The sequence below is a fragment of the Eubalaena glacialis genome, chromosome 13, assembly GCF_028564815.1.
Source record: "Eubalaena glacialis isolate mEubGla1 chromosome 13, mEubGla1.1.hap2.+ XY, whole genome shotgun sequence".
Lineage (NCBI taxonomy): Eukaryota > Metazoa > Chordata > Mammalia > Artiodactyla > Balaenidae > Eubalaena > Eubalaena glacialis.
The window spans coordinates 84781119-84804408 of record NC_083728.1 but is presented as its reverse complement, the minus strand read 5'-3'; the positions used below and the strand labels follow the sequence as shown (position 1 = coordinate 84804408).

General features: G+C 56.7%; 1 protein-coding gene across 6 annotated transcripts in view; it reads left to right on the top strand.

Moving 5' to 3' along the window:
• GTF2IRD1 (GTF2I repeat domain containing 1) overlaps window positions 1-23290 on the top strand; it is a 112794-nt gene that overhangs the window by 42091 nt on the left and 47413 nt on the right. For 5 of the 6 annotated variants that reach the window (XM_061208562.1, XM_061208563.1, XM_061208561.1 and 2 more), the window contains exons 5-14: window positions 1036-1219; window positions 2037-2347; window positions 3421-3510; window positions 4932-5015; window positions 9728-9911; window positions 15456-15481; window positions 16427-16535; window positions 17444-17481; window positions 17924-18004; window positions 18589-18678. In XM_061208562.1, coding sequence (XP_061064545.1) covers window positions 1036-1219; window positions 2037-2347; window positions 3421-3510; window positions 4932-5015; window positions 9728-9911; window positions 15456-15481; window positions 16427-16535; window positions 17444-17481; window positions 17924-18004; window positions 18589-18678 — 1197 coding nt within the window. The remainder of the gene's footprint in view (window positions 1-1035; window positions 1220-2036; window positions 2348-3420; window positions 3511-4931; window positions 5016-9727; window positions 9912-15455; window positions 15482-16426; window positions 16536-17443; window positions 17482-17923; window positions 18005-18588; window positions 18679-23290) is intronic. The other variant, XM_061208565.1, reaches the window with a different exon arrangement.

Genomic DNA, 23290 nt, shown 5'->3' with positions numbered 1-23290 from the left:
AAGCACTTCCTTTGGGGTGGAGGAGGGGAGGGGACAGGCAGGCCTGGTCTCCCTTGGGAAGTGTCAGGTTGCAGAGTCTCTGGCCCAGTGGTGACCTTCACACTCCCTGGGTGACCTCATGCGGGTCCCTTCCGTCCCTAAGGGTCCCACCCCATGATTTCTAATTTGCTTTATTCCTTTCCCTACCGCAGCCTTTGGTTCTGTGGAGCAAAGGTCGGGGTGGGGTGGGGGGACCCCTGCCGTTGTCTAGATGTCAGGAGGAGGCCAAGAGGGGTAGGGGGCCCGGAGGCCCTGGTGGGCATGCTGGCCCCGGGGATGGGAGGACTTGTCACGCATGGTTAGCTGTGCCACTGCAGACGCTTTTGCCAGATGCAAGGTTCACGCCCGGAGCCCCCTGCACCCCTGCTCACCCTGCCTCGACCCCCCTTGCCTGCCTCGGGCAGAATCAGAGGTGACTATGAGGGGAGGGGCTTCCTTCTGGCTCCAGGTGGGAGGAGCAGATGTCTGTGAGCCCAGACTCTCGGCCCTCGCTCCCCTCCCCGCTTCCCACGCGCTCATCAGCTTCTCATCCTGTGTCTTCTCTTCTGCGTCCTCTCCGTTCCACTCTTCCTTACCTGCCCTCCTCGCTCTCATTTTCCTTTCCCCTTCCTTCCTGTGGCTTTTTTCTTGCAGTTTCTCTTTCTCACCCCTCTCTCCTCACCTCCTGCTCGCAGCCCCGGGCCCTGCTTTCCCCTCCACCCAGATGCCCGGAGAAGAGAATGGCGGGGGCAGCAGGGAACCCCCTCGATGGGGCAGCCCTGGCCCTCAGGTGCAGGCCGCAGGCCCCTGTCCACAGGCCCTGCCGCCCCCCTCACCGCCGGCAGGGGCTTATTCTGTGGGAGGTTTGCAGTGAAGGGGCCTCTGGGGTCCTGTTTCCTGGGGGTCCGGCACCACGGGGAGTCACTCAGCACGGCCCCAGCTCCGGGGCGCGCCCGGCCCTCACCACAGCCCGGCTGCCGCCTCATACTAGGCCCCCTCCTCGACCCCCTCCCACAGGCGAGGCCCTGGGCCGGGCCAGCGTGGTGCCGCTGCCCTACGAGAGGCTGCTCCGGGAGCCGGGGCTGCTGGCTGTGCAGGGGCTGCCCGAGGGCCTGGCCTTCCGGAGGCCGGCCGAGTACGACCCCAAGGCCCTTATGGCCATCCTGGAGCACAGCCACCGGATCCGCTTCAAGCTCAAGAGGTGAGTGAGGCAGCCCGCCTCGGAGCGGCCCGGGGCCTGGTGGCTGGACCCCGGGGGCCAGGCCGGGCCGGGCGGTGACCTGCTTCCGTGGGGGCTCAGCCGCTCGTGGCCGCTTGTCCTGCCCGAGGGGAGGGGACTTGAGACTCCCACAGGGGACCCTGGTTGTAAGAGCTCCCAGTCCGATGGCAGAGGTGAGGCAGAAGCTCAGTCGCAGAGCATACTCTGAGCCAGGTGTGGAAGTCTTCCCGGGGGGCTTCTGTGTTGCAGAGAGGCTTGGTTGGGGAAGAAATAGCACCAGCAGCACTCCAGGTATCAGGAACAGCCCGTGCAAAAGCGTGGAGGCGGGAAGCCACATCGTGGGTGCCTGCTTGGGTTGTCAGCCGAGGGCTCCATTAGGGACTGACGGGCCATGAGGTCATGGAGGCTGGGCCGGGGAGGGTACCGATCACTGGGGCAGCCGGGAAGCAGCCTGAGGGCTGAACGTGGTCCGTCAGGGCTCGAGCACCACGGCCAGTGCACGAGCCCAGGGAGGAGGGATGCGTTAGGAGGTGCGAGACAATCAGCTGCAGCTGAAAGGACGCGATTGGTGGAGAGGGGGCACAGAGGCCAGGGGGCAGGGCCCAGGTCCTCGGGTGGCCCAGCCGTGTGACCCTGGGCACGTCACACCCCCACCCGGGCCTGCACCCCGACCTGTAAAATGGGGACTGGTCCTGCATACTTCACGGGCTATCGTGTTCTGCAGAGGGAGGGCTCGGGGAAGACATACCCCTGGTGGGAGAGGTGGATGAAGCTGTCACGTGTCCTTTCCTTCACCCAGGCCGCTCGAGGATGGCGGGCGGGACTCGAAGGCCCTGGTGGAGCTGAACGGCATCTCCCTGATAGCCAAGGGGTCTCGGGACTGTGGCCTGCACGGCCAGGCCCCCAAGGGGCCACCCCAGGACCTGCCCCCAACCGCCACCTCCTCGTCTGTGGCCAGCTTCCTGTACAGCACCGCCCTTGCCAACCACACTGTGCGGGAGCTCAAGCAGGAGGCACCCGCCTGCCCTCTTGCCTCCAGTGACCTGGGCCTCGGCCGGCCCGGGCCTGAGCCCAAGGCCCCCGCTGCCCAAGACTTCCCAGACTGCTGTGGTAAGCTGCTGCTGGGACTCCCGAGTCTGGGGGGTGGTGGGACGGAGGTCACTCATGCAGGGGCAGCTTCCCAGGGCAGGTCGGGGTGCTCAGGGCTGCAGGGGGCACGTCGGAGCGAGGAGCTGGGGCGGGACAGAAGGCGTGGTAGCTCGGACTCAGTCAGACCCCGGGCCTCTGCCCAGTCATCTGTGAACAGTATCCTTGGCCTGGGACCAAGTGACGCCCGAAAGGACTCCCAGGGGCGTCTATGGAGGGAGAGAGTAGACATGCTAATCAGGTACGTGCATTTAATGAGCACCTACTACCTCCACTCAGCGTGGATTAGGGGTACTGGAAACATAAGAAAGGGAACAGTTGGGCACGAGAAAGACCTGTGTCCATATTTTGGCCCCTCTACTTAATGGCTATGTGTCCCAGGGCAAATCTCTACCTCTTTGAGCCTCAGTTTCCTCATCTGTAAAATGGAGATGCCAATAGTACCTGTCTCACTGGGCTGTTATCATGATGAAATGACAGAGCACGTTAGAAATGCACATTCTCAGGCCCAGCCACAGCCCTGTTGAATCTGGCACTTTGGGGGCGGGACGAGCCCCAGCTGCCTGCAAACTGACGAGTCCACCAAGTGTTTCCGACGGGTGCTCAAGTTTGAGAACCTCTGTGTTAAAGCGCCGAGTCCAGTGCTTGGCACAGAGTAGGTGCTTATAAGTTATACTTAACTGTTATTGTTATTTTGAGAAGGAGAAAAAAGGACACCCCCTCCCCTCCACAGCCATGAGGGCTGAGCAGGAGGATGGGACTTATATGCCTGAAACAAGTGTCCCCATCTATAAAATGTGACCTGGGACGTCCTGCCCTCCCCGATCTGCCATTCAGAGAGCACACTCTGCTAAAGAATGTCTCAGGCCTCTGGTCAGGGAACTTGCCTTGAGTTCATGATCACAGGGCTCAGTCCTGGGTTCTCCCTGGTGGGGGAGACTGTTACCCCAGAGCCCCAGCCCGCGCACTCAGGCCAGATCTGGGGAACCCCTCTTGGGGCCCACCTGGAACCTGTACCTTTCCGCTCCCTTGTCCAGGACAGAAGCCCACTGGGCCTGGCGGTCCTCTCATTCAGAACGTCCATGCCTCTAAGCGCATCCTCTTCTCCATCGTCCATGACAAGTCAGGTAGGACAGTGCCGGTGGCAGCACCCTGACCAGAGTGGGGATCCAGGACTGGGTTGGTGCTTATTACTGAAATGGATGTGTGTCCACTGGGTCTTTGTGAGAGAAAGGAGGAATAGCACCGCACAAGGGACTTGTGAGTGAAACCAGAGTAAAGCCAATATATAATAGTTACATATTGCCGCATGCCAAATTGCCCTCAAACGTAACTTAAAATGACAAGCATTTATACCTTATGGTTTCTGTGGGTCAGAATTCAGGAGCAGCTTAGCTGGGTGGTCCTGGCTCAGAATCTCTCAGGATCTCAGCTGGGGCCGAGATCATCTGAAGGCTCGATTGGGGCTGGAGGATCCACTTCCAGCTCACCCATGTGGTTGTTGGCAGGATACCTATTCCTTACTACCTGGGCCTCTTCGGGGCTGCTTGAGTGTCCTCACAACGTGGCGACTGGTTTCCTGGAGCTAGTGATCTGGGAGAGAGTAAGGAGGGAACCGCATGTCTTTTATGACCCAGCCTCAGAAATCACTGTCACTTCTGCCATATCCTACCCATTAGAAGTCAGGAACTTGGTCCAGTTCATACTCAAGGGAGAGAGAGAAATTAAACTCCACCTCATGAAGGAACAAGGGTCAAAAAAATATGTAGACAGATTTTAAGAGTACCACACAGTACAGAGAACCAGAAGGTTTGGGATTCATTTGTACCAAAAAGGGATGTAGTGAGACTTTCCAGCAACTTTGCCTTGTGGAGGTCTCAGCCTCACCTTCAGTGAAAGGTTCTTTAAGAAACCTAGTTTCCTGGGATCAGAATGGAGACCACCACTGCCACAAACAAGCTGCATGCCGGGCAGGGAGGGGACCTGGATGTCCAGGCAGAACAGCATTGTGGGAGGCCTTGGTGGGCAAGGGATACAAGCAGAGATAGAATCTCACCAGGTACTAGCTGGGTGATCTCAGGCAAGTTACTCAGCCTCTCTGAGCCTCAGTTTTCCCATCTGCAAAATGGGAATAATATCTATTTCCGCACGTTGTCCTGAGGGATTAACTAGGATATTATACGTATTAAGTACTTAGCACAAATAAGCACTTAATAAATTAAAGATGTTCCTTTTATAATTTTAATGAACCAAATGATCGCTCTAGTTATTAATATGAAATTGAAGCAGAGGCTTTGGTTTTATGGGAGAGGCCAGCAGGGCTGAGGGTTCTAGGGACTCCCAAGAGGGCCAAAGCTGGGTGAGACCCCGGGTGCACAAGGCATGAGGGTTAGGTTTTCAAGGTCAAGACTCAGGAGGGGCCCAGGATGGACTGGCTGAGCCCGCACAATATCTGCTGCCATGGGGGTGGACAGAGAGGCAAGAGGCAGCCAAGCCATGGGGTCCCTGCTCCGACGGGCCCTCACTTGTACCCCCTGTGTTTTGATAGAGAAGTGGGACGCCTTCATAAAAGAAACCGAGGACATCAACACGCTCCGGGAGTGTGTGCAGATCCTGTTTAACAGCAGATATGGTGAGTGGGCGGCACGGCCCGTGGTGTGGCCCCAGCAGCGCACTGAGCATCTCATTATGTGGCAATCACTCGTGTTCCCCAACATGACGGTGGGAGCCATATGCTGGCACCACGCGCCGTCAACGCAAGTGTCATCTCCTGTCTGGGTAGGGGGTGGTTGTGTCAATATTTCCCTTCCAGATTCTCCAGGGGGCGGGACTGATGGCAAAGCCCCAGACCTTGGCTCACCTGTGGGAGGCGGGCCGCTTGGGGGGGGCGGTGGCGACCATCCGGGAAAACGGCTCTTGGCCTCTTGTGCCTGCAAGTCCCCCACGCACCACCCTGTCTCCTGCCTCCTCACCTTTGCCCCTGCCGTGCCCCCTGCCCGGCGTGCCCTTTGCACGTATTGCGGGCAGACTCCTACCTGTTCTTCAAGACTCAGCCCTTAAAGCTCCGATGGTTTCCTCTCTCTTCCATGTTGCACGCTTGATGCGCCTTGTCTGTATCTGTCCCCGTGAAGGCCAGGACAGCACTGGCCCCTCTGTGCCCCCAGCACCCAGGACAGAGCCGAGCTCAGAGCACGTGTCGGCTTACCGCACTCTGGGCAGCAGACACAGGTGGTAACTGGGGCAGGGGTGCCCTCCGTGTGGTAGAGCTTCAGCCAAGTGCAAAGTGTGGCCACTCGTTGGCTAGACGGCAGGGGCTGGACCAGACGGGCCTGTAAGCCCTTCCCACTCTGGGTCCTGGGACCCCCGAGTGCCCTCCCACACCCGGCTCCTTTGTCCCCTCAGCAGTCCTCGCTCACTCTCACTTATTCGCTCAGCCTCTGTTGCGCTCCGTCTATAAGCCCCGCTGAACGGTCAGACGCAGCCTGGCTCTGGCCAGGGTGGGTGGCTCTCAGTCACTGCGGAGATGATGCAGGTACCCACAGATCACTCAGCACGCAGGCGTGATGTCATTGAACCCCACTTGAATTGCGCAGCCCCTCTCTGGGGAAGTCCCTCTGCACGATGGGACCAAGGGAGGGGGCTGTGGGGGGAGGGGCAACACCCAGAGCTGCAGGGACAGAGAGGAGGGTCCTGGGCCGCCTACATGCGCGGGTCAGGGGAGAGCACTGCCCTGGGAGTCCACGGACGCTTGCCGGTTGCCCTGGAGATGGCCAGTCTCCCTCCCTAACCTTGGCCTTCTCACCATGACCAGACCAGACCTGCCGGGGTAGGGCTTCACCGCCCTCCCTGCCCTCCCTCCCCTCCTGCTTGGCTACAAAAAACCCTCTTTCTCTACTCACAACACTTCTGACAGCGGAAGTGTGGGTTTTCGACGCCACGCAACCCTCCATTTCTCTGTGGACACCAGCTGGGGGCCCTACAACTCGATTCAATTCTGACCCTAACTCCCCGGAGTTACACAGACCCCTCCCCAGGTTAAGGGCTCAGTCCCCCAAGACAGCATCCCACTTCAGATGCCAGTCACAAGTAGTGGGTCCCTAGGGTACCCACACTTCCATCCAATTTGGCTGCACACCCGTGGTTCCCAGGAGCCCCCTCCGCGGGTTCGGCAGTTTTCCATAATGGCTCACAGAACTGAGGGAGGAAACACTTTGCTTCTGTTGACCCGTTTACTACAAAGGATACAGATGAACAGCCAGATGAAGAGGTACATGGTGAAAGGTCCGGAAGGGTCTTGAGCACAGGAGCTTCTGTCCCCGTGGAGTCTAGGGTGCACCAGCCTCCTGGCACATGGAAGCTCTCTGAACCCCTTCGGTTAGAGTTTTTACAGAGGTTGCATTAAGTAGGTGTGATTGATTTAACCATTGGCCATTGGTGATGAGCTCAGCCTCCAGCCCCTGTCCCCTCCCAGGAGTGGGGTATGTTTCCAACCCTCTAATCGCGTTGTTTTTTTTTTTTTTAATTAATTTATTTATTTTTGGCTCCGTTGAGTCTTCGTTTTTTAATTTTATTTTTAATTTATTTATTTTTGGCTGCCTTGGGTCTTCGTTGTTGCACACGGGCTTTCTCTAGTTGCGGCGAGCGGAGGCTACTCTTCCTTGCAGTGTGCGGGCTTCTCACTGTGGTGGCTTCTCTTGTTGTGGAGCAGGGGCCCTAGGCATGCGGGCTCAGTAGTTGTGGCGCACGGGCTTAGTTGCTCCGCGGCATGTGGGACCTTCCCGGACCAGGGCTCGAACCCGTGTCCCCTGCATTGGCAGGCGGATTCTTAACCACTGCGCCACCAGGGAAGTCCCTCTAATCGCGTTTTGAGCCCCCTACCTTGTGCCAGGCACTCAGGCCAACTCTGGTCTCAAGGTGCTTCAGCAAGTGGCTGAAGGTGGGTCTGCAGTACACGCAGTGGTGTACGGTAGTACATTCTAGCATGTAGTAACGTGCAGGGGTGGGGGCCCTCAGAAAGGGAGGATGGCTCAGAGGAGGGTGAGGTCTCTCGATAGGCTTGGGGAGTCAGGGGAGGCTTCATGGAAGAGGTGTTCTTTGATCCACCCTGGGGCCTGGGAGGCTTGGTCACGTGGGCTTGGTGGGCTGGGCCATCCTGGTTGGGGTGGGGCTGAGCGAGGCCCCGTACTACAGGGGGCTGTCTGTACCCAAGTTTCTCCCCTCCCTCCCTAGCCAGGTGTGAGCAGGATGGGGAGTAGGGAGAGGGGAGCTGGGAGGGCTGGCTCTGTCCACATTGGGTGGGTTCTGCCCCACCCCTGCGGGCATGACAGCTGCCAGTCTTCCAGCCTGTTGTGCGTGCTGGATGTTTCCAGAATGTTGAGCCTTTCCTAGAGGTCAGCACTTGGGCCCACCACCATGGCCAAATCCAAGGAGGAGTGTTGGCCTTGGAGTGGTTGAGGCCTTGCCCCTCCTCAGGCCAGAGCTCCCTCTGAGCTGTCCCTTCAGCTGCCCTGGAGAGAAGCTGCCGCCCGCCGCTCCCCCCCTATGAATACTGGGGGATCCTGTGGCAGGGGTGGGGGCGTTTGGCAGCCTGAACCATCCTGCAGACCCAGGACGAGCAGGTCCTGCTCCTGGTTCCGCCCTTTCAGCTACCAACTCCGGGCCACGTGGGCCAGCAATGTTGCTGGGGGTGCAGAGGGGGAAAAAAAAACCAGAAAAGAAATGGGGGGAGCCCCAGCCTTGAGGAAGCCGCAGTGTCTCTGTCACCCGGGGAGAGGCTGAGATTACACCAGGGTCTAAGGATTGTGCGTGGCGGCTCCATCCTCCTCTTCCCAGTGGGCAGTGGCTGGAGGCTGGGCGGGCTGGAGCTTCTGTGCCCTGGGCTGAAAAGACGGGCCTAGCAAGTCAGATGAACCCGAGGGGAGGTGGATTCACGTAGACTCGAAGAACCCAAGAGCCCATCGCTCAAGGGCTGGGGCTGGGGGGTGGCTGGTGATGCTGGGGTTCGGGGGAAGAGATGGTTTGACAGCTGCTGAGGTGGTGAGGGTTTAATTAGATGACAAGCTAAGTGTGACTTCACAGTGGGATCTGGCTGCCAAAGCCTCCAGCGCAGACCTGGGCCACATCAACAGAAAAACAGTCTTGGCGGTGCCCCAGGGAGGGCCACAGACAGGCGACTCTGCCCTGCCCTGGTCCTGGCATGACTGCAGGGGGTCCGGCTCTGGGCTGGCACTTGTCAGGACACAGACAAATCCTGGTGTGGCCCGAGGAGCCAGGCCAGGATGGGGAGGGGCCTGAGGAACAGCAAGGAGACGTGGAACCCTTGGGAGAGGTTGGAGTGACCCTTGGGAGAGGCAGGAGTGAAGTGGACACCCAGCTCAGCTCATCTCCCAGGCCTTGGGGCCCCATGAAAGTACCATCAAGCACATAGTAGGTGCTCAAGAAGTATTTGGTGAGTGAATGAATGAAAAGGAGGAGCTGGGGTGTATGAGTGACTGAAATGGCACAGGACCGCACCTAATGGTTTGGAGGAAGAGAGCAAGTAACCACTTCCTGAGCTCGGGTTCTGTCTACACTGCTGTTGACAAAGCTGTCAGCTTCCAGCGGCGTCTCATGTCACTGACGAGTGAGCGGAGTGCTGGGCCCCTCCCTGGAGGAAAAGGCACACCTGTACAACTGGAAGCATCTTGCCAAGAGTCCACCTCCAGCCTGGAAGCTTCCCTCAGCCGCTCATTCACTCCCAAATATGCAGGAAGCAGCTACTACGTGTCCTGCCCTATTTAGGTTCCAGACGGTGAACCAACGCACAAACGAATATGTTTGTAACATCAGATTATGATAAATGCGGGATGAAAAACAAAGCAGGGTGGGCTAGGGAGGGATGGAGGGGGCTGTTTTAGGCTGGTGAAGTGACATTTGAGCAGATGCTTGAATGGAGAGAGGGAGGGAGGGAAGGGTATGGTGATCTGGAAGAAGAGTGTCTGAGTAGACAGAAGAGCAGGTGCAAAGGCCCTGGGATGAGTGCGTGCTTGGCGTGTTAGGGAAGCAACAGGAGGCCAGAGAGACCGGGGTGAGCAAGCAGAGGGGGAAGGATGGAGATAAGGCCAGAGGTGATGGGGTCCTGGTCACGTAGGGCCTTGTAGGACTTTGGCCATCGTTGAGTGGGAGGGGAGCCTATGGGCATTTTTTAAGAGAGTAGTGATGTATTTGGTATTTCAGGAGGATCCCTCTGGCTGCTGAGTGGCCAGAGTGGTGCCTGGGAGGTGGGAGGTGGTGATGACCAGGCCCTGGGGCCCTGCATGTCCCGCAGCCTCCATCCCGCGTTCAGCCTTGCCGTTGCCCTTCCAGCGGAAGCCCTGGGCCTGGACCACATGGTCCCCGTCCCCTACAGGAAGATCGCCTGTGACCCGGAGGCTGTGGAGATCGTGGGCATCCCGGACAAGATCCCCTTCAAGCGCCCCTGCACCTACGGGGTCCCCAAGCTGAAGCGGATCCTGGAGGAGCGGCACAGCATCCACTTTGTCATTAAGAGGTAGGGGGTGGGGTGCAGGGGGGCAGGGCTGGGCAAGGGGGCGACAGCAGGCACAAGGCAGGGCCCTGGGGAGGCAACAGGGGTCAGGAGTGGAACGAAGGGGTTCTGTAACCTGACAGCTACGTGGCCTCCTCCTTCTGGCCTCTTTTGAGTATTGAATGGAAAAATGGACGCACAGTGCCTGACCCGAGTAGGCGCTGGCTAAGTTCTTAGAGGTGTTTTCCTGCTGCTAAAGAAGACCTGAGGCCTTTGTACTTAACTCCCTTCAGAGAGGAGCCCACCTGAGCTCAGGTGGGGCTGGGCCAGCCTCTCCCTTTCTGTACCTCCCATTGGACTACCCTTCCTGCCTGCTGGTAGTTTGTCCACCTTTCCTGTCCTCCCAGGTGGCCAGTTTCCCTGGTGCAGGTGCGGGTGGGTGGGAGAAGGCAGAGCACTATGGACTCTGGAACTGCAGCCCCCTCCCCCCGGGCTGCTGCCACCCACCCCTCAGCCTTGTCTCCCAACTCCCACAAGGGGCTTTGTCCTCACAGCTGGCTGGACTCACCAGCGAGCAGGCATCTCCAGGCAATGCCAGGCTTCCTGGGATGCTTCCTCCTAAATAGTTAGAGAGGGAGGGGGCCAGAGGCCATGCCGTCCAGCCCCCTGCCTCCAGCAGCACTGCCTGCATCGGGCCCTTCCCAGGCATCCATTCTGGGAGCCCGCTGAGGGCGTGCTCCCAGCGTGTGCACGCACCCACGCGCCTGCTTGCTTGTTTGTTGCCCTAGACTGTAAGCAGGGACTGTGGGTCTCGTTGCTGAATCCCCAGCGCCCACAGCACTCCCTGGCACGTGGGAGATGCCAGTACATATCTGTGGAATAAATGGATGGATGGATGAAAGTGCTTGTCCAGATTTGGGCTCGGGCCATCTAACTTGTTAGAGCTTAGGAAGTAAACAGGGTAATAGGAGAGAGAAAAATGGTGGGCGGGTGGGGGTGAGGAGACCTGTTTAGGGTGGTCCGGGGGCCTCTGAGAGAAGGTCCCATTGGTTAAGCCAGAGCTGGGAGGTTGAGAAGGGCCGCCTGCACCCAGCTGGGCAGTGTCTGGGCAGAAGAATTGACCTCAGTGAGCAGCCCAGACGGCTGGGGTGCAAGAGGGTGGGGATTGACCCTGAGAGCGTGGAGTTGTTCTGAGCCTTGGGAAGGACGTCTGCAGGGTTGCTGGATGCCAGAGCTGGGGTCTGCCTGGCTCCCTGGCTGCTGGGGGAGAACGGATTCTAGGGAACAGAAGCAGGAGACTGGCGAGGAAAGCCGTGGGCCAGGCCGGCGTTGTGGGCACAGGGAGAGAGCGGCTGGGGTGGGGATGGAATCCGAGCGGTGACGGGGTGTGCTGGTGAGTGGACCGTGCAAGTGGGGAGGGGAGTGGGGAGGAAGGCTCACCCCCATGTTTCTGAGTGAGTTCACCTTGGAGATGAGCAGGAGATGGAATTTTCAGAAGCCCAGCTGAGAGGTCAGAAGCTCGGGAGGGAGGTCTGGGAGTTAGAGATAAAAATCTGAGAGTTGGCAGCGTGGGCCAGGAAGGGATCACGAGAAGAGAAGAGAGGGGCAGTTCCCTGGTGGTCCAGTGGTTAGGACTCCACTCTTCCCTGCTGAGGGCCCGGGTTCAATTCCTGGTCAGGGAACTAAGATCCCACAAGCCATGCAGCGTGGCCAAAAAAAAAAAGAAAGAAAAAAAAAGGAGAAGAGGTGACGAGGGCTCAGATGGACTCTGGGATCCCCACGTTAGAGGCTGAGGCCAGGATGAGGAGGGGCCGCCAGCAGAGGAGGCTGAGAGTGGCCAGGGAGCTGGGCGGGCATCTCACTGCCACCGAGGGAGGTGACTCTGTCACCTCTGACTGTGGGGCACTCCTGCTCAGAACCCTTCACCGCTCCCCCACTCTCCGTGAGCCCCGGTGTAGCGGCTCCCAGGGTACCACACTCCAGCCTGTCAGCAGCCACCGTGCCCGCCTTAGTGCCGCTCCGCCTTCCCTCCTGTTTCTCTGAACTCCTGCCTCCTCACGTGCCTCCAGCCTTTGCTGAAGCCCTTTCCTTTGCCTGGAGCTGCTCTCCGCCCTCCTTCCCACCTGTCCTGTCTTTCAAGGCTCACTATTCTGTCTAGAAGCCCTCCCCTGTCCTCAGTCGAAAAGAATTTCCCCCTCCGGCAGCAGGTGGCTTCTTCCCCCCATCCGTGTCCCCACCAGCCCCCCATCACCCTGATCACTGGCGGCAGTGGGACCACATCTGAGCCACCTCTGTGCCCTCTCAACCCCTACCAGGGGTCCCACTTGATAAATCATTCTGGAGGTGAATTTGAAATCATTCGAGGGAATTCCCTGGCGGTCCAGTGATTAGGACTCTGCACTTCCATTGCTGAGGGCCTGGGTTCGATCCCTGGCTGGGGAACTAACATCCCGCAAACCGAGTGGCGTGGCGGGGCCAAAAACAAAATCATTCGGCCTTCTGTCAGGCAGTGCCTCCTGTTGTCTAGCTTAAGTCTCTCTTGCTGCTGCCTAAGTCCTTTTCCTTCAGTTGACTCCTGGTAGCAAGGGAGGAGGCTAGGAGAGCAGAAAGCAGCAAGGGCATCCCAGTGACCCCTTACATTCCTGACCGTGGTATTTGAGTCCTCACTGTGGCTGACCTTCATCTCCCTCTATCCAAACTGTAGGTCGTTTAATCCTTCACTAGTACTTGCCAGGCGCCTCCTGCAGGCCCAGCCCTTCACTGAGCTCTACTGAGGACTTCATGAAACAGCAGGCACAGTCCCCATCTGCCCCCAGGGGCTACCGCGAGTCATGGGGGGTGGTCACTCCTGTGATGAGTCCTGGGAGCATCAAACAGCATGTTTCCAGGTGTAGACTCGATGGCATCTGAGCAGCAAGCCTGTGGGGCTTCCTGGAAGAGGAGGCTTGGCATCAGGCAGACTGGGCTTGAAGCCACACACCGCGTGATAACCTTGACTAGCGCTTCTTTTCTGAGCCTCAGTTTCCTCATTTATAAAAATAGGGACAATGGTGCCCTATTCCTCAGGTTTTTCTCAACATAGTATGAGGAGGTAGACATAACATACCTGTCATGGAACAGATGCTCAATAAACGCAAGTCTTCTCCCTTGACCTCATCTCCTTCACGTATAGAGTAGTAGTTAATCAGTGCTGACAACCTGGGTTCGAATCCTGGCCCTACCATTTTCCAGCTCTGTGTCCTTGGGCAAGTTACTTAACTGCTCTGCCTTACTTTCCTCGTCTATAAAATGGGGCTAATGAGGCAAATTCCCTGGCGGTCCAGTGGTTAGGGCTCTGCGCTGCCACTGCAGGGGGCATGGGTTCGATCCCTGGTGGGGGAATTGAGATCCCACATGCTGCACCGTGTGGCTAAAGAATAAAATAAAATAAAATGCGCCTAATGATTGTTCAGGCCTCATAGTGCTGATGGGAGACTACATGGATGTGAGCAAGATGCTTAGAACAGAGGCTGCTCCTTTCTGAGCCCCAGTGCATTTTCACTGTTGCACATCCCAGCCTCGTCAGGGAGATATTTGAGATCACATTTGCGATCGTCCTAGCAGAAGGGAGTCAGAGAACAGAGAGCTTAGGAAGCAGCCAGGAGGGGGAGTTTCTGCCCCAGCCCAGGTGTCTGCAGTTGCGGGGAGGTCAGGGTGCTCTCCTGACAAAAGGGAGAAGCCCCTCGACAAGGCCTGTGGGTCTTGTTATTAGTGGAAGGGAGCTCCCTGGCGCCTGGGTCCCCACTCATGCCCAGCCCTGACCCCTGAATCCCCGGTTCCCCCCAGGACACAAGCCCAGAGCGAGAGGCTCTGAGTTCACATGTGTCGGTTCTACCTAAGGGAGGACTTCAGAGGGAAAAGTGTCTGGAGGGGGTCCTAGAACTCTGCAGTGTGCAACAGCGACCCTTGGTCAGCGCTCATCAGGTGGGCCCTTCCAGGCCGGGCAGACCATGAGGGCGTCTGGCACAGCATTGGAGCCACGTCAGATCAGACTTTCTCCCTGTCATCTGTCTCCCCCCATCCCCGCCCTCCAACTCCACTAGGAACTGCAGGCCAAGGTCTCACACCCCCTCCCCTGTGCTCCCTGATAAGTAAATATAACCATAAATAATAAAACCTGCTGTTAATGCTGGGAGCCTCCCCGTCATTGGGTGGAGCTGAGGAAGCATGCCTCATTGTGGAAGCCAGTTTCCTCCAGAATTATTCCCTGTGGCTGCTTCTCGGCCTTGGGGGACCCAGACGAGTGTGAGCCTCCAGGAACAGTGGGGGAACGTGGCGCCTCTCAGAATAAGAACAGGACGCCATGCTTGGGGTCTCACCGCCCCGATAACCCACGCTCTGCCTTCTGTCACTGACCTTTTTGCCTCTGTTTGAATTTCCCTCTGGGCCCGCCTTGGGCACTGTCGGCCCCCTTGTATTTGGACTCAGACAAGCGGGACTTCATTTGTCCCATGTCGCCTCTGGGGGTGCCAGTTGAGTGGCCAAAGCCTTGTCCCCTTGTCCAGCCTCTCCATGGCACGCAGGCTCTGCTGCAGGCCCCCCAGGCCAGCTGCCTGAGGCCCCCCAACCCGCTGGGGGCTACCCTGGGGGGTCTGGGAGCAGAGCACAAAGAACAGCAGCCCTGCGGGTAGGCGGCCAGGTGATCCCAGCTCCCTCGCTGACCTTTACTCCATCCTCGTCTTCCAGGAATGAGAATTCCAGGTGTCTTATCAGGATGACTCAGGAGTCCCCAAATGGCCCCTGGCCCCCTAGCCATCCCCCCTCCAAGCCATCCTCTGTGTGATGATGGAGTGATCTGAGGGTGCCATGCCCCCTGGGGGCTTCCCGTTGCCCACGGTGTAGAGACCACATGCCTGGGCACAGCACTGAAGGCTGGTCACCTCCCACAGGACGCCTCCAGCCGGCCAGATGGAGCCGCCAGCCCTCCCTATGCCTTTACCTGGACAACCTCTCAGCCCTCCCACCTGGGCTCGCCATCCCCAACTCCGTGAAGTCTTTCCTGACCCCCTCCCTGCTTGGGCCCCCTTGGCTTCGGAGGCACACCTGAGGGGTCCCACATGTCACGCTGTGAGGCTGTGATCTGGGACACTCCTGGCTTGTGCCATCGACAGAGAGCTTCCTGGGAGCAGGGCCTACCCCGTGCCTGTCGCTGAGACACAGGTGGTGGTGGGTAAAGGCTGCGGAGCCCTGGTGGGAAAGGGGTGTGAGTTATCCGCCAGCTGTGGCCAAGGAGAGCTCAGGGCCGGAGGAGGCCCCGCCCCCCAACCTGGGTTGTCGAGCTGAATAGGTTGGACCCTCCGGGACCCCCACAGGGGCTGGCCAGTGCCTCCCCTGGCTGTGGAGAAATGGTTTGGGATGTCTGGGTGTTTGGGGGTATCTGGCTATTCTGGACCGTGCCCTCTCCTGCCCCCGTGTGAGGCCAGCCCGGTGCCCCAGGTCTGCGGCCACGCACGTGGGACTCGAGTGACCGTCACTGAGGGGACCTGGAGGCTGGCTCCCCTCTCATGCCCATCTCTCCTCTCTCCCCAGGATGTTCGATGAGCGAATTTTCACAGGTATGTGTGGGTACCGTCTAGTCTGTTCTGAAGCCACCAAGCTGATGCCCCCAAGAGTGCTTGATCTGCCACCACACCGGACCCGAGGGAGCCTGGGTGTGGCTTCTGTATCCGGGGGCCCCAGCTCCCAGGCGCAGACAGACTGTCAGGACATGCCCTCCAGACATGGGAAGCCCTGGATGGGGAATAATAAAGCTAACATTTGCTGAATACTAACATGTGATGGCTACTCTCCTAAGCTGTTAGCGTATTTAATTTTAATTTAATTTAGTTTTCAACAGTCCTATAAAGTGGGTTCTGGTTTTTTCCCTGAAGTCTAGCTAGTGAGCACTGGGGTCTAGATGCAAACCGAAGTGCCCAGGCCATGACCAGTAGGTGGCCTGCCTCTCAGGAGGAAGAGGCGGGCTCTGCCAGGTGCAGCAAAGGGAGCACGGATCTTGGGGTGCAACATATCTGAGTCCCAATACTGGCCCTACCTCCCCCCAACTTTGGGACCCTGGGCACGGTCATGTGGGCCTCAGTTTCCACATCTGTGAAAAGATAAGAGCACCATCCTGTGGGTTCCTGGGATAACTAAATGAGAGAATGGTCCCATGGTACAGCCTTGGGAGAGACTCGGTCCCTTTCCCAAGGGGGCTCCCTCAGCCCCAATAGCATAGCCCCTGTCCTGAGGTCAGGACAGCCGTTTCTGGCTTCTTCCTCCTGCCCAATCCTCTGAGATCCCCAGCATCCTTACTCCTCATCCCAGGGGAGGCATCTCTCCCTGGACCCCTTCCTGGCTTGGCTGGACATGGAGGCCACAAGAAGGAGGGACAGAGGCTAGACCACACCTGAGGGGTGCCCCCAGGAGCTTCCCCCAGAGGCCCCTGCTGGGTGCCCCGCAGGCAGAGGAGGCTGGAGAACCTTCACCCTGACCGCCCTGCCCCTCCCCGGTTCTCCCCCCAGGGAACAAGTTTACCAAAGACGCCACAAAGCTGGAGCCAGCCAGCCCGCCCGAGGACATCTCTGCGGAGGTCTCCCGTGCTGCCGTCCTGGACCTGGCCGGGACTGCTCGGTAAGGCCACACCCCGGCTCTACCCCAGCTCTGCAGGGAGGAGCAAGGCCTAGGGCTGGCGGGAGAATGCTGGGCCCAGCATCTCACTCCACCTGGACACCCCGCACAGGGTTATCCCACACAGGCACCTGTGCGCCTCACCCCACTGTGGGCCAGGGAGAATCTAAAGGGACCCAGAAGGAGAACAGAGATTTCGCCAATTTTCTTCCACCTGGAGGACTCTTGTCACCCCTTGGGATCTAGCCATACGTTATCTAGTCTCAGAAGCCTTCCCTGGCACCCAGACTAGGTCAGGAATCTGCCCTGCATGTCCACAAGGCCTCGCACTCAGCTCACGGCCTGGTCGCCATTCACCAGTGCCCCCCACCCAGGCCCTGGGCTCCTGGGGGCCAGGGATGGGCCATCTCTCCCGGAATCCCCACGTCCAGCCCAGGCCTCCCCGACAGTGTTCTATGAATGAACCGAATCCTCCATCCCAGGGTCCTGCCCAGCTTCACTCCCCAAGCCCCTCCCCAGACTCCTGAACCCTCTCCAGGCGGGTGGTCCCTACAGCTCTCAGTCCCCCCAACAAGCACTGATCAAACCCTCACTGCACTAAGTGGTGGGGCTCCTAGACTGGCCAGACCCAGGCCTCAGGAGCTCCCGGCTGGTGGGCAAGGTGGACGCCCAGAACGTCACCCCAGGATAGGGAGCAGGAGCTCGGCTGGGGCGGCCAGGAGACTATTGTCCGGGACGTGGGGCACTGGGAACCTTGCTGGCGTGGGGAGGGGGATGCGTGGATCCTGGTGGGATGGGAGCAGATGTGGTCAGGGGTGCATCTTGAATTGGCAGCCGCCGTGGGCCCCTGACTGCTTGGAGGGGGAAAGCTGGGGCTGATGCCATGTCATTTCTCGGCTTCCTTCCCACAGGTCGGACAAAAGCAGTCTCTCTGAAGACTGTGGGCCAGGTGAGGAGCTGGACCCCACTGCGTGTGTCTGGGGTGGGAGGGCGTCCACCAGCCCCACTCAGCAGCTCTGGGGAGGAGGCCGGCTCAGACCATGAGCCTGGGTATTCATGAATGTCCTCTGTCCACCCCTGTCCCCTGACCCTTCCCCAGGCCGCAGAGCATGCTGGGAGCTTGCTGGGGGCCGGGAGGGGCAGGTGGGATGTTGGGTGGCTTTGTGGGAGACCTGGATTCGGGTATCACCTCTGCCTCCACATCCTTGACGATGCAGGCCTCAGTTGCCAGGTCTATACGTTGTATCTACCTATAGCTCAGACACCAGGGCTGACATGACTTTTCCTGGCACTACTAACAAGTCACAGATAGGAGAATGTTCAGGAATGACTCCCCTGCCCGGCCAAGCTCACGCCCACACTTGACCAGATCCCTCGTTTCCCCCTCACAGGAACCTCCGGGGAGCTGGGTGGGCTGAGACCCATCAAAATCGAGCCAGAGGATCTAGATATCATTCAGGTCACTGTCCCAGGTAAGGGCTGATCCTGCCACCCCCGCCTGAAGGTACACCGTGTCCCCTCCCGGGCTGTCCTGTTCTGTCTCCCGAGCACCTGCCCCGGCCAAGAAGGGGTTGCCAGGCCGCTGTTTCTCTGGTCTGATCGTGAAAGGGTGCAGCATTGCGTGTGCTTTCTGTAGCCACATCTGCCCTCTGGGCTGGGGGTCAGGTCTCAGCTCCGACCTTCCTAAAGGTCCCCCCAGCCTTCACCTCTCTGGCCTGACTTCCCTGGGATTTGAGAGGCTGCGGGGGAGAAGAAAAGGTCATTGGAGTAAGAGGATCTGAGTTTGACTCCAGACCTGGATCCCTCTGAGCGTCAGTTTCCACATCTGTGAAGAGGGGCATGTACTTGTCATCTGGAGGCTCAGTATGGGGTAACCACAGGCTCCAGGCCCCTTGGGTCCCCACTGTCCTCTGGCACAGCTACCCTCCCAGAGTCCAGGGTGCAGCTCCCTTAAGGGTCCTGCTCTGTGGGCATGCTGGGCTGGGAGGTCCCTGAGGGACCGTGACTGGGTGGGACAGACAGAAGATGCTGTTGTCATTTGGAGTTTTGCCTCCAGACCCTTCCCCAACCTCTGAGGAAATGACAGACTCGATGCCTGGACATGTGCCCTCGGAAGATTCTGGTTACGGGATGGAGATGCTGACTGGTAAGAAATGGGCTGGGGACCCACCTCCCTGGGATGTAACAGGGAGAGGGGTGGGCCAGGAAGCCTCTAGACTTTTCTTGGTATTGACTGTCCCCCTTAGAAGAAACTCAGTATATGCCTGGCTCCCCCATCTAGGCCAGGTTCCTTTCTGAAAACTTGAAATAGGCCTTGAGTTAATATTAAGTCTGGTTACTATGTCTTTCCCAGGAGCTCCCATTTGGATAAATTTGTTTATTTATTCAGTAACTATTTATTGAGCACCTACTATGTACAAGGTCCCGTGCAAGGTGCTGGGGACAGAGCAGTGAACCCAACAGACCAAAGTCCCCGCCCTTGTGGGCTGACATCCCAGTTCAGGGAGACAGGTAGTAAGCAAATCAATAAGAAAAATAGGGGAATTCCCTGGCGGTCCAGTGGTTAGGATTCCAGGCTTTCACTGCCAGGAGCCCGGGTTTGATCCCTGGTCAGAGAACTAAGATCCTGCAAGCTGTGCAGTGCGGCCCCCCAAAAAAGGAAAAAGAAAATTAGAAAGTCAGATGGTGGTAAGTGCTATAGGGAGACACAAAGCCAGGAGGGGAAGTATCAGGGGCAGGAGGGGGTGGTTATTACAGGATTTGAGTGGCCAGAGAGGACCTCACTGAGAAAATGACATTGGAGCAAAGACCTGAAGGAGGTGCGGGCAGGAGCCGTGTGGATATCAGGACAGAACTTTCCAGGCAGAGGGAGCAGCATGGGCAAAGGCCCTGAGGTTGGCTATGCCCAGCATGTCTGAGCAGCAGCAAGGAGGCCGGGTGGCTGGAACAGAGTGAGGTGGGGAAAGGGAGGTGGTGGGTGAGTTTTGCAGGGTTGTGTACATCAAAGGAAAGACTGGAGACTTAACTCTGAAGAGACAGGAACCAGTGCGGGGGTTGGCGCTAATGGAGTACATTTTAACAGTGTTTACTCTGACCATGGAGCTGAGAACAGACTGCAGAAGGTCTGGGGACAAAGACAGAAACAGACTCTGATGATAATTTAGGCAAGAGGAATGGTTGGGCAGGTGGATAGCAGCAGGGAGAGGGTAGGGTTCTGTGTGTTTTGTTTTTTAAAGTTTATTTTGGAAATGTTCAAAACCACCCCAAGTTGAAAAGAATAGCTTAATGAATCTCACATGCCCAACTCTCAGCTCCAACCATTCTCAACAGATGTTATTATTGATAATAAGAAGAATTATTACACACAGTTAATGTTTTTAAAAAGTGAATCATTATAGGACTTCCCTGGCGGTCCAGTTGTTGAGACTCCGCGCTTCCACTGCAGGGGGCGCAGGTTCGATCCCTGGTTGGGGAACTAAGATCCCGCGTGCCGTGTGGCACAGCCAAAAAATAAAAAAAAAATTTTTTTTAAGTGAATCATTATAAAGACAAATAGTATGTAAATTATAGAAGGTTTGCGGATATGGCAGAAAACAATATTAGTACTTAGATGATTTGAGTTTGGAAGGCTCTGTAATAAGGGATGCAGGGCCAGGGCAGGAAACTTTAGGAAGATGGCTGGAATTTGTTTCCCTTGCCTGTGATGTCTGGTGTGGGCTTGATTAGGTGGGGAGAGGGGTGGGTATTGCTTAAGGATACTGTGCAAAAGCATAGTAGGTGTATTTAAATGAACAGTGTGAAGAAATCTCATAATGTTCAATGTGAAAAGCAAGTGCAGAAGGATATAGACAATATAGCACTTCTATAAATTTGGAGACGTAAAAATAGTATTGCTAATGTTTGATTTTAAAAAATCGTGTGCAAATATGACAAAATGCTAATGTGTATTCATTCCGGCTGATAGGTCCATGAGTGTTTGTTATAATATTCTGTATGCTTTGCTGCACTTTTTAACTTTTCCCCTACCAAAAATAAACAAGTGACTGGAAAAATAAATAAGAAGGTTTCCTACAGGCCCAGATGGGTGGTGCCGCGTTAATTGGTGACAGAATAAAGGCAGAATATCTCTGCTCCTCGTCTGCTTCCGTCTTCTCTGTCAAGGAGAATGGTCTGGAAACAGGAAAGAGTGAGGAGGACCTGGGAGTCCAGTTCAATAAGGAGATATAAAGGGTCCCCAGAGCTGCTGTGGATGAGTGTGATCTACGGATAATGCCTAAGACGTCCATAGGACGTGAGAAGTCACAGCTGACAACAGAGACAACAGAGACAACAGTCCAATAGACTTGGAGATGAGGTTTTGCCCAAATTGCAAACAGGTGGACCGTGCGTTAGTCCCAGGCACAGTTCTGGAACAGATTTCTACATGAGCGACTGTGAGCCATCAGAGGGGACCCAGTGTGGGGTCATCCACAGGACTGAGTTGGCTCATACGACATCAAGATCTCCAGATGACCCTGGGCCAGCTGGGGAAGCTCCTCATGATTTTTATAAGCAAAAGGGTTTTGACTCTAAATGCAGTTTTAAGTATTGTTTTCAATTTAAATAAAAGTTATTTGAATTTCAAGCAAAAAAAAAGGGAGGGCTGCAGGGGGACCCCAGCCTCCACATGGGGAAGGTTTCCCCTGTTGTCCTGGAGGGCTTGGTCCTTCCTCAAACATTTGTCAGTTAGTTGGATAAAGGGACCTTAGGCAGCAAGATTATGCAATTTGCAGATCCTTGGGGAGGAATGGTCAGTCCATCCAAGAATGATGTTCCCCATGGCCTTGACAGACCAGAACACTGGGCTGAAACGCACAAGAAAAATTCACAGCCCCAGGACGTGTGTCATGGGTTGCGTTCCCTGGGGCCCAGTCTCTGAGATGGAGTTTAATGTGTGGGGTGTTTATTAGGGGCTGCCCTTGGGATCAACACCTATGTAAGGGAGGGGACAGACGCACAGGGGGACGAGGGAGAAGGCAAGCCATGATCTGGCTGCAGCAACACGTCCACCAACCCCGCGGGGAGCTCGGAGCCAGAAAGGCCCCTTAGAGTTGCTCCCAGTTGCACTGGATATCCTGGCCTTTATACCTCCACCTCAGTCAGTCACGAGATGTGGGCCACCCTGGAAGCGCAGTCCTTGAAGGGGCAGCTGCCCGCTGACCACACTCCCCGCTGCTAGGCCAACAAGCTCTTCCTTGAAGGGGATCTGAGTAGTAAGTACATCCCAGTACATGCCACAGAAGAAGAGAGAGACAGTAAACAAACACATGCAGCCACAGAGAAACGAGGGCTTGAACAAAGGGGCATCTCTTGCACCTTTTAACTCAACAGAACTTTTTGCTGAGCACGTGGGGAAATGGGCACAGACCTGGTGCTGGTAAGAACGCAAATGGGCAAATTGCTTTTTAGAGAAGTTTGTCAGTTTGAAGAGCCATAAAAATGAGCACCACCACCCCCTCCCCCATACGTCCAGCAGGAACCGGGTCCGAGGAAATTGTCTGAAATGTGAACAATGTTTTCTGCACAGAGATGTTCGTGCCAACGTTAATGATGACCATGAAAAATTGCAACAAGCTGGTCCAGCTCTCAGGGAACTGTTAATGGTATCCTCCTGATGGACTATTAGGCAGCCACTAAAAATAGGCAACAAGGGAGATTGTAGAAGATGCAAAACTGATGGTGTTTACAACTGTGTTGAAAACATAATCACTGTTTTGGGGGGGGGGAATATCAAAAAAGTAACTATGTTAGGTTAAGTGATTTATCTTTGTCACTCCCTAAATCAGTTGCGATGTGCTTTTAATACCTTGGTAATGAAGAAAGAATATTGTCAGGCACGGGCTGGGCATGAGTGGAATTGGAAGCAACCCGGTGACTGTGTGGGGAGTGTAGTGGACCAAAGGCTCAGAATGAGCTGACAGTGTGGCCTGGTCTTTAAGAGGTCGCATGTCACCTGGCTGCATTCACAGCAGTAGTAAGAAGACCGAGGGGGATTTCCCTGGAGGTGCAGTGGTTAAGAATCCGTCTGCCAGTGTAGGGGACGTGGGTTTTATCGCTGGTCTGGGAAGATCCCACATGCCGTGGAGCAACTAAGCCCTCAAGCCACAACTACTGAAGCCCGCGCGCCTGGAGCCCGTGCTCCGCAACAAGAGAAGCCACCGCAGTGAGAAGCCTGCGCACCGCAACGAAGAGTAGCCCCCGCTCGCCGCAACTAGAGAAAGCCCCGCGCGCAGCAACGATGACCCAATGCAACCAAAAATAAATAAATTTAATAAATTTTAAAAAAAAGAAGAAGACCAAGGGGGTCCCGATCTGTGGAGGCCCCTGGGTTTGGGGGGCCGTGGACCAGCATGGTGCCATTTCTATTGGAAAGGCTTCTCCCAACTGGTGGTGTTACTGTATTGTACAAATCATCCCTCGTTTGCTCACCTGGTGCCTTGGGCATCTCTGGTCATGCCCTCGATCGTTTACCAAGGTTGAAAACGGGGAGGCATTGAGCACATGGACGGGTTTGTTCAGGGTAAGTAGCCCAGCCCCCATGCCAGGGGGCGGGGGGAAAAGCAGGCAACTTTCTCACGTTTGGAATTAGGGCCCCCAAAGTACACAGGTTATCATCTCCTGCTGCCTTTGAAAGAGCCCCCCGCCCCCCAGGAGAGGACCTGGCCCCGCTTCCTTCTGTTTTCAGGATCCTACAACAAAGGCTGGCAGAAGCCCTTCCT